General features: G+C 50.1%; 1 protein-coding gene across 3 annotated transcripts in view; it reads right to left on the bottom strand.

The window, feature by feature from the left end:
• Positions 1-7,438, bottom strand: part of COP1 (COP1 E3 ubiquitin ligase) — a 124,382-nt gene extending 116,944 nt beyond the window's left edge. For 2 of the 3 annotated variants that reach the window (XM_027462374.3, XM_027462376.3), the window contains exons 1-2: positions 6,851-7,435; positions 1,520-1,579 (exon numbers count right to left, since the gene is read on the bottom strand). In XM_027462374.3, the coding sequence (XP_027318175.2) occupies positions 1,520-1,579; positions 6,851-7,218 (428 nt within the window). In that variant the 5' untranslated portion in view covers positions 7,219-7,435. Of the gene's footprint in view, positions 1-1,519; positions 1,580-6,850 lie in introns of all 3 variants that reach the window. The other variant, XM_038182924.2, reaches the window with a different exon arrangement.
• Positions 7,439-17,826: the final 10,388 nt, after the last annotated feature.

Raw genomic sequence — 17,826 nt, 5'->3', positions numbered from 1 at the left:
AACAAGATAAAGTACGTAAACATAAAGAAAAAGCATAAGTACAAAGGAAATAGCATCAACCTTAGATAATGTGTACTTGACTTGCACTGCTAGCTAACAGCTGTGTTGTCGAGATCTTACAGTGGAGTCAAAACATTCCAATATTGACTAGGAGAATGCTACAGCAAAAAAACTGAAGTTTCTTGGCAAGGATTACAAAAAGGTGTTTAAGTACTTTACTCCTTTATTTCACTGAGGATTATGGCAACTTGCATACTTCAGTTATGCTTGAATCTTGAATTTGTGCCCTGCTTCCACACGCAGAGCTAGCAGACAGTGTTATTCAGGAGCAACTTTTCCAGGTTAGCCAAATAGTTTGCAAGTGACACTGAAAACTACTGTGCGCTTCACATAATCGAGCACTGACAAAGTATCTTCACCAGGGTCTCACATTTCCCCTCTGCCTCTCAGCAGCTATTAATACAAGTCACTCCAGAGTCACTGTTGAGCTCTTAGCTATCTGAGGGACAGAGTAACTCCAAAGATGCACTTTAACATTAAATTTAAGCACCTTGCTCCCTAAGAACCAAGCTTGATGTCAATTTCAAAAGGTATTCGAATGCCTCTTATCTTGGACTTTTGAAAAAGTGTTACAGATCACCAGGTTAAAATATTACATATAGGGCATAAAATCAGATGTTATCTTACCCGTATACATATAGAGGTCAAAACATTCTGAAAGTTAACTGAATCTGTTGCTCAAGGTGTTTTATGCTACTAAAATATTACTTCTTGAAAAGGTGGTAGATTTGTTTCTGTTTAACAGACACTATAAGAGTATGGAATACAGCAAACATTAAAGCCTCATGGTTCAACATTTATTCCAACCCCTAGTTGAGATCTGGAGGAGCAGATAACTGTACACCTGCCCCAGAGGATTCTTGTATGTTTCCATGAAACATTCTTGCTCCTTGTGACAACCAGAGATAACATACTGAAACAATGTGAACCTTGAACCTATTTGATACAACAGCTTCCTAGTAAACATTTTGCAAAGAGAAAAAGATCAATGGGGAGAAGAAAGAAACAAGCCTAAAGCATCTTCTCTGAAGTTTAATAGAATCACCCTAGACAACCTGGAAGCTACTTCAAATCGTATGGTCTTGCATGAAGGAAGAAAGGACCTCCCCAACACCAACACTGGCTCCTGTGACCTCTGTAACAGCAGGACCCACTGCTTCAGGTGGTAACAGAAAGCTTCCATTTCCCAAGGAAATGAGCTGACAAACTCTGACTCTGAGCACGGAATGCTACCAACAGTTTATGACCATTTTATTGCATTACAGAGGAAATCATGGCGGCACAAAGTTTGGGTTTTAACACTTCGTAGACTTCTTTTTAGTTTAACTGGTAACCACCTTTTAAATTTTGATTTCGATTTCTTCAGCGCAGGGACAGAAAACAGAAGTAGCAGAAAGTTCAAGGAAAGGGTTTCACAATGATGTCAGGTCACCAGCACCGCGTGATACAAAGATCTTACCAGAAGCTGTGTCCGCATTTCGTCATGTATGCTTCTTCAATCATATCAAAACAGATGGGGCTGAAAACAAAAATCAAAGACATCTTTTTAAGCTTCAAAAAAAAGAAAAGTATTAATTCAAAGCAGCTACCCAATCACTCGTAGGTAATCTTTTCTGTTTGTAAAACAGAAGAGGACAAAAAAAGTGCAAGAGCAGCTAGGCAGAATAAAGATCAAAAGGGCAATCAAGGGCTCTTTGGCCTTGGAACGATCCTGCAGTTTGCTACAACTGGAAACCAGGTGAGCCTTCACTGGTGAGGCTTTCAACAGCTGCAAACTACCCAAAGCCAGAGTACCTCTGACAAGCAAAGGACCTCCTAGCTATCTGTACTAAATCTCAAACTGATCATAAACATTTGTTTTTATTGTGAACAGACACAAGGTGTTTATAAGCGATGCCAAAATCACTTTATTCTCCCATTTTTCAGCCAACAGCCATTCATAACCAACTGCCTTCATAACTGCCAAGGACCAGGCAGGGAGCTGACGGGAGAAGGACGTGCAACTGTTACAGGACTGCTAACAGCTTTTGCAGAGCATCCATCTTCTCCAAAGTTCAGTTCAAAACACCTGACCTCAGACCACACCACTGGCTGAGCAGGTGCGATTTCACCTCCATTTCTCCCCCTCTAGGCTGAAAGGTCCACCACCAACGCTCCTGAGAAGTCAGTCCCACATCTCATCGCTCTTTTCAAAGAAGAGAAATATTTGTGAGACCCTGTTAGGCATTTAAACATGAGAAGGAGACACCTCTACTGGCTTTAAAAATAGTATTTGGAGATGAAGTTGCAGCCTCTGCCGACTTGATGCTTGTCAGAGTGACCAAACTGGGCATCATGGATGCCTCAGAGTTTGCCCACCCTGGCACACAAACCAGGTTGTCTTCAACATCCCAGCACATCAGCTATGTACACATGACTTAGAAGCAAACAAATCAAACCAGAACATTATTCTTTGAACCAACCAAACCACTGCACACCCATTGTTCCCCAGAAGAAGCCACAAAAATAATTAACAACCACTTGCCCCTCTCTTCCCTAGCAGGTCCTTTTCTGAAAATCCTTTGTCTTAGGCAACCCCAGCTTAAGGGGTTAAAGTCACTGTTTCTGAAACTAAGTTCTATTTCAAGGCACTTTTCCATTAGAATAAGTTCTCAACAGCTTGGCCCACAAGGACGCATCAGTAAGAGGAAGACTTGTGGTTGTGTGAACATCTGAGGCTGGTTTCTCCCCACTGGTGACAGAGCTAAACTTCTCTGCCTTCTTCTAATTGTGCCACATAACACAGCCCCACTCTCCACAAATGCTAAAAACTGCTGCTTCCTATGGGGTCGGATGTGTTTTCTCCAGTACACCCCTGCATTTCTTGCAGGCAGTGCACTAGGGACCAAGACTACCATGCTGTTCTGGCTGCAGTCGGATGTGGCAAATCAGAGCTAAACAAGGAAGATGTCCTCCTGACACCACAGCTACTCCAGGCCCCCATTTCCAAACTTATTCTTCTCCATACCAGCTTGACTGGAGAAGTGACAGAGTTGAAACAGCTGAGAAAAAACGATCAGAGCCCACAGAAACAGCCATTCAGCACAGGGTCATTCAACAGAGCCTGAAGTTTCCATTAAGAACAGTTTCACTCCAAAACACTGACTGATTTACAAATGGAAACAAGACTGATGTCTCAATACTTATCAAAGCCAAGCTGGCTGTTACATGAGAGTTGCTGTGTGCCATTTGTTTTCATGGAGTCTAGAGAGGGAAGAACAGATTAGAGGCCAGAGGCAGGAACTTGAGCCATACTGTAGCTTGCAGCATGTGCCAAAGCTGAGCAGCACAGGTATGGCAAAATCAAGGCTCCTATGCATGAGGTAGCTCTTATTCTCTACTTGAGAGCCTTAAGCAGCAGTGCCATGTAAAAAGATGCAAAGTACTTCAGCAGCCATAGATTTCACTGTTCCTTACCAGATACCAATACCTTATTTACTCAACAGTTCCTTGTCCAGCACTTTCTAAACTGCAAAGGCTTATCAGGTATTTTCTTTCCCCATGGTTGAGACATCAGGGCAGATATCAAACTTTTTTTAACCAACTACTTATCTCTGCATTTTTCCAGCTGTTTTCAGAGTACTTCAAGTGCTTCTGTCAACCTCAGCTACCTGAACACCTGGTGAAAACAGTCACTATAAAATTCAAGCACATTTCATACTTCCTTCTGTCCCACACCCAACAGGACCTGCTTACAGCTTCTCCCTCCTGTTCTGTTCTTCCTGGGTCTGAGAAGAAAGCAGGACTGACTCCAGGCTCTGTCATTTGCTCAGAGTGTGACCAGTTAAAGAGCACTGCCATTACTATCTGATCAGTACAAAGCTATAACATAAGAATAGATTACGGAGTTATCGTTGTTTCAGATTATAGAACTGTCATAAACAGCTGTTTAGGGTAACACTTCAGTTTGTGACCTCCAGTCAGTTTGAAGCACTCCTTATTAAAGGAACTTACCAGATCACAAACATACAAACATACTCAGTCCATGCCTGGCATCACCATTAATGGGTAAATACCTAAGAAAAGACTGAAGTCCACCTCTAAGTGTAGCAAACAGTGCTTTCTACAGCCAGGTAAGCTGGCTGTACCTCTCCAGGTCTCTATGCCACATACTCTTTTCCACATGTTCGTATTTATGAAAAGAGCTCAGAAACGAGCACTGATATGAAACAGCCTCTGAAAAGTCAGCCTGCAGTATGATCCCCTCCATCTGGGAAGCAAAGCAGAGAGTAACTGGTTTTAGAAAGGTTTAGTGAACCATTAATTGGGAGGGTTAAGGTAAGGCTTGGGAAAACCGTAGGCAATTACACTGCTGGAGAGAAGGAAATCCTCCAATTAGAGGATTCCCTTTCAGACAGGCACTCTCCAGGCAACTGCAGAAAGGCCTGGCTGCAGAAGCAGCACAAAGTCTGTCTTCAAATCCACAGCGTGCACAAAGAGGCACAAAAAGTTTCCCTCACCACCACGCAGTTGGCAAGTCAGACACACACTTTCCTGGTGGGGCATGCTACACTTCCAGGAAGGTGCTGCGTACCACAAACAGCACCCGTGTACAAACCCCTGACGTACACTTGCTGGGCTGGGTTGTGAAACGTTCAGCAAGGTATGCCAATGTTTGGGTTAAAGCCTCAGCCTCACAGTGCTGAGAGGGCATTTTTGGATGACAGGCAGGCAGGTTGCGCACACTGTTTACAGTATTTCCACATGCACCTGCACACACGCAACTCACCCAAACTTCTCTTTTCTTTCCCAACTTCAGCCTGGTACAGGCAGGGCCTACCGCTGACTTTACAGCTGCGGCTAGCAGGAACTCACAGCCCACATGCAGAAAAATCATCAAACACTCCCCCACCTGCAGCTGGCAGTGGCTTGACAGCATCCTTTTGGAAAATGGCACACAGAAAGCTTCTGCCTCTCAGGCTGGGACAGCCAAAGCTTGCTTAAATCAATTATTTAAGCCCTCAGATACGCACCCGTCTTACTGGACATTGCTCAAAACTCTAAAGTCGCCAGCTGAACTTTTATTTCTGTGCTACATAACTGTATAGCTACCTCAAAAAAAGATAAGTACTATAATTTGAATCTACTGTTAATATAAACAAGAACAATCCCTACAGCCCACAGAAACACACGGCAGTGAGGAACCCAGGTAAGTTAACTATAATTAGCACTTGCTCTTAAAGGTTCTGACCTGCACTTAAATACACCCAGCATGGCTCTCCTGTAAATACCAAGAGGGGGACAGGAACAGACATTTTGCCTTGATTACTGCTCAGCTGATTTTTCCTTCTCACTTAGTTCAGCCAGCAGTACTCCTGGATGAGGAGAAAACAACTCATTATGCACTCTCCTTGAAGCACTTACCTGCACAAAAAACAGTAAGAAACCCTGCTTTTTGAACCAATGCAAAATATTTCAACTGTCCCTTTCCCAAGGGAAACTTACTTTGTTTCCCTTCCCTCCAAACACATTCATGTCTACAACAAACAACAAACACAGAGCAAAAGATAACTCTAAAGGGATAGGGAGTGATGGTTGCAGACCAGCCCTGCTGGAGCATTACAGCAGTGGGAAGGAAGAAGCAAGAACACTCACAACCAGAAAACCCGTGAGCAGCAGCAGCAGCAAGGCAGGCATCTCCCAAAACAAGTGCCCCTGAATGCACCTAACATGGCCTGGCACTCAGAGCAGGACCCCAGCTGATCAGGGACATGCACTCACCCCAACTCTGCTGCAGAGCAAACCACTACCCACAGGGAGAAGTAACGATCAGAAATTGCTCCTTATTACTAACCAGTAGTTGCTGGTTTTCCTGCCACTAACTTTTCAGCAGCTTCAGGTTCTCACTTTAGTAGCAGGGATATTTCCTATCTACCCTGCCAGATCGCTTACAAAGCTATAGGATCCTGTCTGCAGGATTTTGCTACGATGCCTGTCCTGCGGAGATGCCAAACATCTGACCCTCACCTGGAAGTCAGCACAGCCAGACAAGGCCACCCTGCCAGCTGTGGTCCATTCCTTTTCCTCCTGTTTTATGGGTTCCTTCAGATGCACGACTTCCCTCTAACCCATGCTTGTCTCCAGTATCTCATCATCACGGTTCGCCTCTCAGCTGTGAACACTTACCCCAACTTTCTGTTCTCACATTTTAGTACATCCAGCCAGCTATAAAAGCCAAACCTACTCCTTATGTTTGAAGATTTGAAAGCCATTAGCAATAGGGCCCTCTTTAAAACCCAGCATTACCAGCTAGTTCTCAACGCAGAGCCTGTGGCAAGCCTCGCTCCCCAACACCTGCCAAAGGGGCACTTCCAGTCAAGACCTGCAGTTTGGGCCGAACATTAGGACAACACATGAAGGGACTCCAGGCAAACCTTTATCTCATCATCGCAGATTTTTCCTACCCATCTGGTTTTAGCTGCGAGGCTGACACGAGCATACCGTTATGTCACGCCAGCTGACCATCCCCAGCAAAGCCCACGAGGGTTTCGCTGGCTCTGTCAGGACCAGCAGCCACGAGCCTCACACCTCCCCTGGAGGGGCACGAACCCCAACCGGGGCAGCGGGAGCCCTGTGCTCACCTCCACAAGGGCCACCTCGCCTCGGGGCCCTCCTGGGGGCGGCCTGGCAGTGCTGGGAGGCAGTGCGAGCCCTTCCCGGGGGCACAGCCGAGCCGGGTGCCCGCGGGGCCGCCCCTCCTATCGCCGCCCGCCCCGCGCTGTCGCGATATGTCCCCCCACACCCCTCTCACCACACGAAATCGTTGCTCTTGTCCTCGTAGGAGTTGATGAGCCCGTTGCAGAGCGGGGTGAGCAGCGGCCTCTTCCTGCTGCTGCCGCCGCTCGCCGAGGAGCCTCCCCCCCCCCCACCTCCTCCTCCTCCTCCTCCTCCTCCCGCTCCGGGCCGCGCCGCCGCCGCCAGCCGGGCCAGCCCCGCGCCCGCCGCCACCGCCGCGCCCGAGCCCGACACGGCGGCCGCCACCAGCACAGGCCGCGGCGCCGAGCCGCCCGAGGAGGACGAGCCGGGAGCCATGGCCGCGGCCGAGGAGGAGGAGGAGGAGGAGGAGGAGGCGGCGGCGGGCGGCGCGGCGGGGTGCGGCGGCGGGCGGCTGCCCGACATGCCGAGGCCGGGCCGGGCGGAGCGGGGCCGAGCGCGGCGGCGGCCGCCTCAGCGCATCGCCGGGCGAACGGGCGGCGCCAGCGGAGCGATAAAGTTGGTTCAAAAAATATTTAAAAAAAATTAAAAAGAAAAAAAAAAAACAGCACCCCCAAACCAAACGCGCCCGCCCGAGCGCCCCCGGCCCGGCGCTGGTTCAAGCTTTATTGACAGGCGGACACACGGCGCCGCGCATGCGCCGCCCGCGGCGGGGCGGGCTCCGGCTGCCCTCAGGGCGGAGCGGGCCCGGGGCTGGCGGCGGAGCCTCCCCGCGGAGCCGCCCCGCGCTCGGCGCTGCCCCCGGGCGGTGCCTGCGGAGCCCTCCGGGGAGCCGGGACGGGCCGCGGGGTGCTGGGTGCTGGGGCCGCCCCGCCGTGGAGGTGGGCGGGTGGGGGTCTCCTGCCCTCCGCCATTTCGCCTCCTGCGCCGTTCCGTGCCCTCAGCCCGTGGTGGTTGGTGCTTGACACCCGCAGCAGTCCCGAGCAGTCCATGGAGCCATAGAAACACTGAGGGTGGAAAAGTCCTTCAAGATCATCAGCTCCAACCACCAGTGTCACCCACCAAACCGTGTCCCTAAGCACCGTGTCCAACGTCTCCTCAAACACCCCCAGGGACGGTGACTCCACCAGCTCCCTGGGCAACCCGTCCCAGTGCCTGACATCTCGTTTCCAGCCTGAACCTCTCCTGGCACAACTCGAGGCCATTCCCTCTAGTCCTCAAGCTAGCTACCTGTGAGGAGAGGCCGACCCCCAGCTCCCCACCCCTTCCTTTCAGGGAGTTGCAGAGAGCAATGAGGTCTCCCCTGAGCCTTCAGTAAGGGGCCTTCTTACAGTAAAATGAACACAGCACTCGAGGTGCAGCCTCCCCTACCTCTGCCTGTTACACCATCAAAAAAGATCACAATACACAAAGCTCTCCAGGACATGTGATTCATTTTTTGCCCCATAAAATGCTACCTTTCTGGATTATTCATTGCCTTCCTGATAACCATTTAAGAAAGACCTTTAAATTTGTAGACCATATCCTGTAGGTGGGTTCCCCCAGTTCACGAGTGGCCCCCCAAGGCCTGGGTCCATCCAGTTTTCCCCGTCCCTGGGTGCAGCGGAGGCCCCATGGGGCAGGAGGTCAGCCCTGGCTGAGGGGAAGGGGACCCGTCATGGAGGTGCAGCTGGGAAATGAGGAGAGCATGGGGTGAAAGCAGCCGCCCCTCTGGCTTTTTGTGGGGGAGAGGTAGGAAAGTGCAGAGGATGGCTGAAAGAGCGAGGAGGTGTTCCCAGCTACTGTGTCTTTATTTCAGTGCTGAGGAGCAAGGTTGTCATGTTGTCCCTTGAGGATGCTCTCTGTCCACCCCAAGCATCCATCACCGGAGGAGCTTCAAAGATGAGGAAGGAGCCACCTGTATCCCATGGGATGCTGTCACTCACAGTTCTCTACTCTGCTGAGGTTTTCTACAGGAACTGAATGTTGTCCAGCCCCGCAGAAAGGCATTGTGCCTGAGTTAGCAGTTTATGCTGGGCTTGAGCTTACTCTCTGCCCAGGCGATTGATAATCCCATTAACGAGGCCCAGGGAATGTGCCAGTTTCCTACAAGAAGGTGATAGTCCCCAGTTTTACGGAAGCTAGGGCAGCCCGCTTCCATAAAGTTCTAGAAAGTTAATGCATAAAGCAATAATGAATGATGCCCCAAAGATGCTTTGTGTGTCAAGGGAAACGTTTCCTCCAGCCCCAGGATTCCGTGAGACTAACTGAAGGCAGAGGGCTTCATGAAACAGCACTGCCTGCTTCTCGGCTTGGCCAGATGTATTGCAGAAAGATACCAGTTCTTTCATTTCTCTTCAAATGACCTGTAGAGGTGTATTGCCTGCTTTGCACTGAGTAACTGTATTGTCTGCCATCAGCTTTCCCTGTCTAGGGTTAAAGAGATTTTGAGGCAGCTGGGGAAACTCAAGGGCATTCCCCGAGGATGGTAATCCTAAACCCAGGTATGGGAAAACGCCCAGAGAGATCAGCTCTGCAGCACTCCTCCCAGTGCAGGCAGCAGAGTGCACCTTCAGTCGTCTGCAAAACCAGTATGAGAGCTGGTAAAACTGGTCTGATAGAAAAAGGTGGCTTCAGGTAGGCAGTGTTGGTCAGATGTCTCTGGTGCATGTGGCAGGGCTGGCCACATTCTGCATCTCCCAAAGGGAGTGCAGTGAAACCCAGCTCTTGTTTTGCTGGGGGGGTGCTGATGTGCATGGACAGCTGTGGGGTGCAATCCCTGGTCTCCCCAGATGCAGCTGGGCATTTGCTTTTTTCTTTACTCCTAATGTTGAGAAAAAACAATCAAACAAACAAATCCACAAACCTGAGTCTGGGAAGTCAGAGCAACTTTTCTTTAAGAGCTGGGTCAGAGCAGCCTCACCTTTATAAGATGACATCTGCCTGTTACTGTCACTCCCATGATTTAACCCCTTGTAGCTGCTATTGAAAACTTTCCTTTTTATAGTTATTGTGGGTTTTGTTTGTTTTTTTGGGGAATGAGCCAAAGATTCTTCCCCTTGTTTCTATAAATAGTCTTCTGACTGGAAAGTCTCAGTTCTAATCCCACAGACACTAAAACACATCGATTCCCACTGATTTCAGTGGAGGCTAAAGACAAGTGCCAAAATATCTTTCTTTGAGCCTGACTTGACATCTGTGTGCATCACATTTCCTTTTGTTAAAAGAAAGGAAAGCAACAATTCCTTGTCTTCCAGAGTGTCCAGAAGCTTTATTGATGAGTATCTGCAGTGGACTGTTAAGTTTTTCCAGGGAAAAACAGTTTTAGTGAGCACCAGTATAAGCAGTAGCTTACCTACGCACTTCATGCATGCTGAAATACTGGCTGGTCTTTAAAAGCCATGCAATTTTTTGATACTTAATATTACTGTGCTCCAGGGAGGAAAAAGTGGGCCAGGTAAAAGCTTTTAAGGGTCAGATATTTCCCCTCCAATGCCTCTGTGTAACTGGCCTTCCCTGCACCACCTCCACCTGCAGGCCTAGTGGTGAGTGTGGCACTCAGCACCTTCGGCGTTGAAAGACCAACTCCCTAATACCTGAGCTTCAGGATATCATTATGAACTCCCGGAGGCCCCTGAAGCAAAGACCTTTTCTGCACTGCCCAGATGAATACTGAACAGCCTCTGGCTTCTGCTAACCACCTGAAACCTTTCCTTCCTAGGGTTACCTTGCATTACCAGCTTCAAGATCAATGTATGCAGCCTAAGGGAAGATTACATGCTACTTCTTAGAGATACCTGTGCATTGTAGCAGGATAAAGGACACGGTTTTAATGTTCACGGCTTTAAAGCTCACCACAGCTGGAACAGTGGCATGCCAGTTATCCTCAAGTCCCTGTTAGCACAAAATGAGCACTAAATTAATTTGCTACAGTCCAAATATTGACAACAGTTATTAGGCTCGGTGGCAGGGGTACAGGAGTGAAACAATAGATCAGCTGTAAGGGATTTTTCTGTTCCCTGCAGCAAGCTGCATGCCCATTGCTTACACTGCCCTGTGGCTGGGATCCCACTTGGGAGAAAACTTGTGCTGGGTTCAGTGCAGAGGAGAGTGGGGATCTCTGCACTCCCTTGTAGTACGTTCTTCCTGGGGTCCTGTTCAAACCTGTCCCAAAGAATCCCTCTGTTTCTTCACTTAACCTGGGTGTTAAGCTTATGTCTTCTCTTAAAGGAGATAAACGTGTCTGTACCTTCAAAGGTGTGTGGAGCACAGCAAGGCAAGCGCCTCGTACCCATCCCATCACTCAGTGCCCTGAAACCTAGACTGAAAACAGCTCGGTTACCCCAGGATAAGCTGCCTCTATCTGCCTTAGGGATTACTTTGCACAACAAAACTGGTATTTCTAATAGGAGTACATTTTGGAAAACTGGCTGTAGGAATGTGCTCTTATTTTACCACATTGTCCACCCTCCGAAGGTGGGCACTGACTGCGTCCTGAACAGCAACATTCTGGTTCTTGTCCTACGCGAGCAGGGGTGACACACTAGCCCTGACATAGGAAGGAGCAGAAAAGTTGTGTCTATAGGTGAGTGAACCTTAATAGCAATGTAGGTTCTGTTCTTCTGGGTACGTAAATCCTGCTCATTATAAGCCCCACTTTGTGATTTCTATATTTGCAGATCCATTTCCCTGTGCAACAGGCGCTGCAGCCATGATACCCACTCCTGGCACAGCTGCAGGAATTGTGAAGGACGTCAGGGAGCCTGCAACTCCTTCTACACAGAGCAACGCTGGCCAGGTGTTTGGGGAAGTGACATTCAAGTCCCAGGCTCTGCTCCTGACTGCCGGTGACTCATTAGGAAAATTACTTCTGCTCCCGTTGCAGAGCCTGTGGTTGCCACCTAATTTCCACCAGGTCCGTTACCCTGTTCAGGTGCACTGCAGCCCCCGATAGGAGCTGCCATCAGGCTTGGGAATTGCTGCTCCAGAGGTCATTAGAGAGCCTTATTAATAATCATTGCATTAACCTCCCAGCTAGCCAGTGACAGAAACGCCATTTCTCTCATTTTCTAGCTGAAAAAATGAAGCATGGAGAGATTCATCACCTGGTTACAGAGTCAATGGCAACTCTTACTGCTCCATAAATCTGAAAATTAGGCTGTCAGCAACTTCTCCTAAAGCAAACCTGCAGCACAGCTGTCCAAGAGACCCAGTTCCTACCCGTTAGGCACACTCCCTCCTCTGCTTACCAGGAGAAACCAGGACACACATCTACAAGCTTTAATTCCTGAAGCCAGGCACAGAGGAGTGGGAATCTGGAGGGCGCGGTGGATCACAGAATCACAGAATCACACAGATGGGCAGTATTGGCTTTTTTCTTTTAAATTTCCTTTCTGTTTTAAAAGTGCAGAATCAAATATTGCTGGGAGGGAGGGTGCTTAGTGACGTCTGTTATAGTTAGGATTATACAGTGCTATTTAAAAATAGTTTTTTTTTTCAATGCTTTATAACAACACCTTTGCCAGTCCCAGGAGGAGTTTTGTGCATTAGCCTCAACCTAACTCCAAGCTAGTGTAGAGATTTTGAGCAAACACGATTTAAGCATCATTTTCAGAAATAAAGAACCAGCAAAGTAAAATATTAACATTTACTGCTGCAATTGAACAACTCTGATCATTTAAAGAAAATAAAAAGTGGTTATCTGGGAAAGGTGTCACCTCTTGGCTGCCAACTGGACCGTTCAGATCTTCCGAAGTGGGATTTGATTCGGTTGAGCTAAAATGAGGTTAAAAACACTTGGTGGTTCTCCTGTGATACTGGAATGCTGTCTCCAAGGTTCCTGGGTGCTGCAGAGACCCGACCAGAAATGCACGTGCAACTCTGCTTCCACGTGTGCGGTCTGCGGCGAAGCTGCAGGGGAGCCTGACTTCATTTCTGACCCACCCAAGCAGAAACACCCGACTAACTGCTCAGAATTTTGAAATCTCTTTTATGAGGGGAAAAACAAACAGATAGTATCTTATTACTAAACACCGCATTGCAATGCGCGTGCCCAGGGGTAGGGTGAAGGTTGCCTTATGGAACTATCTTTGCTGAGAGTCTTCGACCTTGCATTCAAGGAGTGGGCTTCCCAGGAAACATTAACTAAGCCTCTGCCCACCGCTCAGTGTAAGCAGGGCTGCTGCAAGGTTCTCTCTCACACAGGCTTGGCCTGTCCTCAAGTTGAGCAGCCCTGGGTCTGCCTCAGGATGCTGCAGCCCTGCCAGAGTGTGCTGGTCCTTGAGCAGCGTGAGGATTCCTTAGCCATTGTGTCTGCTCTCAGCTGAGCCCTCCGAAACTGGCCCAGAGCAGAGCCCTCCGAAACTGGCCTCAACTGCCCTGAACAGTCCCACCTGGAACCTGCACCCATGCACCCACTGGCTGGGGATGTATTTAGGGTCAGGTCTGGGCCTCTCCTCCTGCTCTGAGCTGTGCTTGTGTCCATCCCTTGTCCTGCCTTCTGGCTGGGTGTGGGCTCTGCTCCCCAACCCTGCCTCCCGGGTGGGCTGGGGGCCTGACTGATGGCTGGGGTGCCCGAGGGACCCTGCTAGCAGCACCCAGTGCAGCCAGGGCGATGGCAGGGCTCGTGTGAGACAGCAGCTGCTGGCTTTGGGCAGGCTGGCAGGTGGCTGGGGAAAGCTGCTGGTTTCCCCCTGCTCCCTGGGCAAGCTTTGGCACTGAGGGTGCCTGTGCAGCAGCAGCAGCACTGGGGGGGCTCCCTGGCTATGGGAAGGCTCCCCCCGAGCCTAGGGGTGCCGAAGGAGCGGCTTGCTCTCACTACCGGGCTTTGCCATCAGAGGGCAAGCTCAGCCCGGGCAAAAGAGCTGCCAGGGCTCCTGCCTCGGGTACCCGCACAGCCAGCAAGCCCTTCCCTGCCCGGGACTAGAGACCCAGCAGAAATTGCATCCAAGCAACAAACGTGGAGCTGGAAAAAAAAAGCAGTGCTGTTTGGTGTTTGCTTCCTATCCAGCACCCTGCCGCTCCCCAGAGTGGCTGCGCAGCCACAGCGAAAACGGTGGGGTGAAAAAAGCACCCCAAGGGGGGCAGGAGGCTGAGAAGCTCCGGGTGTTGGAGCTGTGCTCCCTGGTGCTGAGCTAGCAGAGGCACAGCGCTCCCCGGGGTGGGCTTGCTGCTGCCCACCACGCTCAGCTGGGATTATTTCCCAGCAGGGGAAATGCTCCCTGCGCCCCAGGTTCTGCTCACACGATGGCAGCCTCTGTGGGAGCGGTCTCCCCAAAGCCTTCATACTGTAGAGGAAGGCAAAAGGCCATTTTTCTGGGCTTTTTTTTGAGCCGCCTGCACTGGCATACGGTCCCCGCTGCCAGCCCCTGTCTGAGGCTCTCCCGGGGCATTTGGCGAGGGTCCGCATCTCGCCAGCCCCACCGCCACACACTTCCCCCTCTCCTTGCCTCTTCCAATGAGTTTCAGCCTTAATCCACACCCCCCTCCTCACCCAGAGTCTTCCTTCAAAAAGCCTGACGCTGGAGAGCTTTTCAGAGAGGAATAATGAACCAGACGCTTTCCCGGTGTCTCTCTTTGTTTTTTTCCAGCCGTGGGTCTCCCCTGAGGACAGAGGGCCCTTTGTGCTCCATGGGGTCCCCTTACAAAAGGGGGCTTGTGAACAGAGCATCCTCCTGTCGGGTACCACATCAAACCGAGTTTTTTCCACCTGCCCTCCTAGGCACGGCCAGGGTAAAAGCCCTTTCTGTGAGCCGATAGCTTTAGCCTTGGCACCGCACCATGCACACACGTAGGATCCCTCGGTGCCATCCCGCTGCCCACCCTCCTCCAGCCGGAGGGTAAACGAAGGGTTAACCTGGCTGTCATCTTCTCCCCTGCCCATTCGGTGTTTGGACTGAAGCCACGTTTCGTTCTCTCGATGGCTGATAATTGAATAAACTCTGCATCTCGAGTGAATTTAAAACCAGAGAGCTCTCCCCACCAGAAGTCGATGCATTCCCCTCGCAGGGATTTCTGTCTGGAGCGAACTCCTCAGCTGGAGCAGCAGCCACCTCTTTTGGGGGACAAGGGCATGCCCGCGAGCAGTCGGTTCTGCCTCATGGGGCTTTAAATTTAGTTCTGTACGGGCATAAAGGAGATCCCTGTTTGTTCCCTGCTGAAATGTAAGGCTGCAGCCTCAAAAACGGCCTTAAAGCTACTTAGCCATAAGTAACTCGCCTGTGGCTCGGTGATGTCCAGGATCCTTGCCCCATATCACAAGGAGACGAAGACAGAGGCTTCACATGCTACTGACGTGGGTCTTGGTGTGGCTGGAGGAAGGGGACTGCAATGTAGCTGATTAACATCATGCTAATTAAATATTGGGTACTTCTCATGTACCCTCGCCATAAATCACCCTTAGTTTCAGGTGGCAAATTCCCGCTGTAACTCAATGCGTGAGCACACAGTTGAACCTGAGGGAAGCTGTCTCCTGCAACACCAAGACCGATGATTTGTGGAGCTATTTAAAATATATTAGCTTCGGTCCTTCTTTGTATTCCCTTTTCACAGATATTCACACAAATGCCTTTGAGTCTGGGAACCAGCAGCTTTTTGGCACGTGTTCATTTTGCAAACAGGGGCATTCACACCAGAAATGCAGCTCTAGGCTTCCGTATCCACGCGGCCGGCAGGCAGGGATGCTCCATGCAATCTGTGCCCCAGCAGAAATACCTGGCACGGCTCGTGTTTCCAGCCTCACCCAGCAAAATAATTGCACGGAGCTGCTTACTGTCAATCTGCTGACTGCCTGTTATTAATAGGAGAGACGGACTGAATAATTAGGACTAATGATTAAATTAGAGAAAGTTGCCATCTACTCACGAATAGTTTGGGGAGAGAAGCAGCATCCGACAATTAAATGGATAGGCAAAAATGATTTGTTCCTCGTTGCAAACACGCTCCTCTCCCACTGCCTGGCTTTCATCCCTCCTTGAGCAGCCACCCCGGGACTGGGGTGTTCGGATGGTGTGAGAGATTCATGAAGTTGCAGGATGCCCTTTATCTAACTGTGACCATCCCAAAGCTAATTGTGGCAGCAAAAGCTGTCATCTGGGATCCCTCAATTGCCAAAGGGATGATCAAGCAGATGTCTGAGGGTGATTGGTGCTGTCTTAGCCAGTTTCCTCAAATACCTGGGATAAATTAACCTCTGAACTCCTCATCTCTTCACTGACCAAAGACAGAGCCTGGATGTTTTGCTCGGTTTAGACAACCAACCTGCCAGAGACCTCATGTGAGGTGAGGTGAATTCATCCTGGGTGTTGTAGCGATTTTCCATAGAGTAGTCCAGGGAAGATCGGATACCCAAGGGTCTGGTGAACATGTAAAAGTCTTCCCTAGACCACCCTGGGCTCACCGCTGTTCTCACACAACCCTTGTGCACACTTTCTTCTCAGCCGCCCTCTGCCCACGAGCACGTTTTTGTTGAGACTGGTTTTCAGCAAAGGTGGGGAAGCTCTGAAAAAGGCCATCCCACAAAAGTTCACTTCAAGTGTTGAAATCCCTTTGTTCCCAAGCGGGAACAGTTCTCGGGGTGGTTGCTCTCCCAAGAACTGTTGAGCCAACTCATTTTCTGGTAGGAAAGGTGCCAGCGTGTTGAAAGCTGAGGGAATTCTGTGGAACACGTTCAGAAAGCAAATGATTGATTCACGATCATCTGTGGTGGAAAACTGATTCCAGGAATTGCGTGCGTGCCAAGATGAAGCCCATCAAAGCCAGGGAAAAGGCATCTCTGAATTCAGGTCATCAGTCAGTGATGGGAAATGTCCCGAGGCCCCGATACAGGAAAGCTGAAACATCCAGCGTGCGCTTAAGTTTAACCAACCTCCGTTAACGTCAACGGTGATAAAATTAAACATGAGGTCAAGATTTTGGATAAGGATGCTTTATGGCCCGAAGGCTTACGTGGCCGAGAAGGTCAGGCCGAAGAGCCGGGGCGTTCGATATTGAGGAATCTAATCAAGGAGCTCCTGCGTAAGCTGCCGCGTGAATCAGTGAATAATTTGGAATAACAGACACATCTGAGTAATTCTTGACCTACTGGCAGACGATTCACGCAGACAGGCAACATCCATCAGCGGCGTTATCCCTCACAGAGGTCCTCTTTGGAGGCTCACTGGCCTCCACCCAGCTGATGGAAGGAGAAGCTGGGGGCGGCTGGGGGACGAGGGGGAGCAGAGCCAGCCCTCCACCCACCCCTGCCCCAAGGACCACTGGAACAACAGGGATTTAGGGCAAAGGGAGACCCCTGGGTGCTTCAAGCTGTCCTTGAGAAGGATGGGGTGAAGGCAAAGTGTAGGGCACTGTGATGGAGACGCAATGCCCCGTCCTTGCTCAGCCTCCCCCATAGCCCCGTTTTGCCATAGCTCATAGGCCATTCTCCAAAGTGAAGCTCCGGTGCATATCTCTGCCTTCAGCCCCCAGCACACTTTGTTGTTAAAGATACCCCAAATGTATGTGTGAAACGGGAAACACCACAGCTACAGATAAAGCCTAACCTGGAGATCTGACCGAAACATGGAATAAAAGAATCGAAATCTGGAGAAAACCAAACTCGGTCCTGTTCATCCCAAAGCAACTTGTTTAAGGAGATTTGTAAATTGTAGAAGGAGCTAAGCAGAGCTGCTCAGGAGAAGCAGCCAAATGGCACGGCCTGCTGTGAGCTTCCCCGGGGGTCCCCATGGACCAGGGGGCTCTGGGCTGTACCGGGCATTTTGGGAGCAGGAGGACCCCATGTCCTGAGGGGACATGGCCCAGCCATCGGCCTGGCTCCCAGCTGTGGAGCGGAGAGCGGTGCTGGGGTGGGAAAGGGGGCATCGCAGTGCTATGGGACTGGGAGCACCCAGAGCACCCAGCAGGGGTGGGGAGAGCTCCTCGGGACCCCACGCGGAGAGCTGCACCTGCTCCAAGCAGACAGGGAGTTCTGCTCCAAGCCGTCATCTGTGGGACTGACGATTTGCCAGAAAGTCTTAAAAAAATAGAGTAAAACCCAAACACAGCCAGAACAAGAATCTATAAAATATCAACAGGGGGAAAGAGCATCTTCAATGCATT

This window comes from Anas platyrhynchos, chromosome 8 (genome assembly GCF_047663525.1).
Source record: "Anas platyrhynchos isolate ZD024472 breed Pekin duck chromosome 8, IASCAAS_PekinDuck_T2T, whole genome shotgun sequence".
Taxonomy (NCBI): domain Eukaryota; kingdom Metazoa; phylum Chordata; class Aves; order Anseriformes; family Anatidae; genus Anas; species Anas platyrhynchos.
The sequence above is the reverse complement of the archived record's forward strand: the minus strand, read 5'-3'. Positions and strand labels throughout refer to the sequence as shown.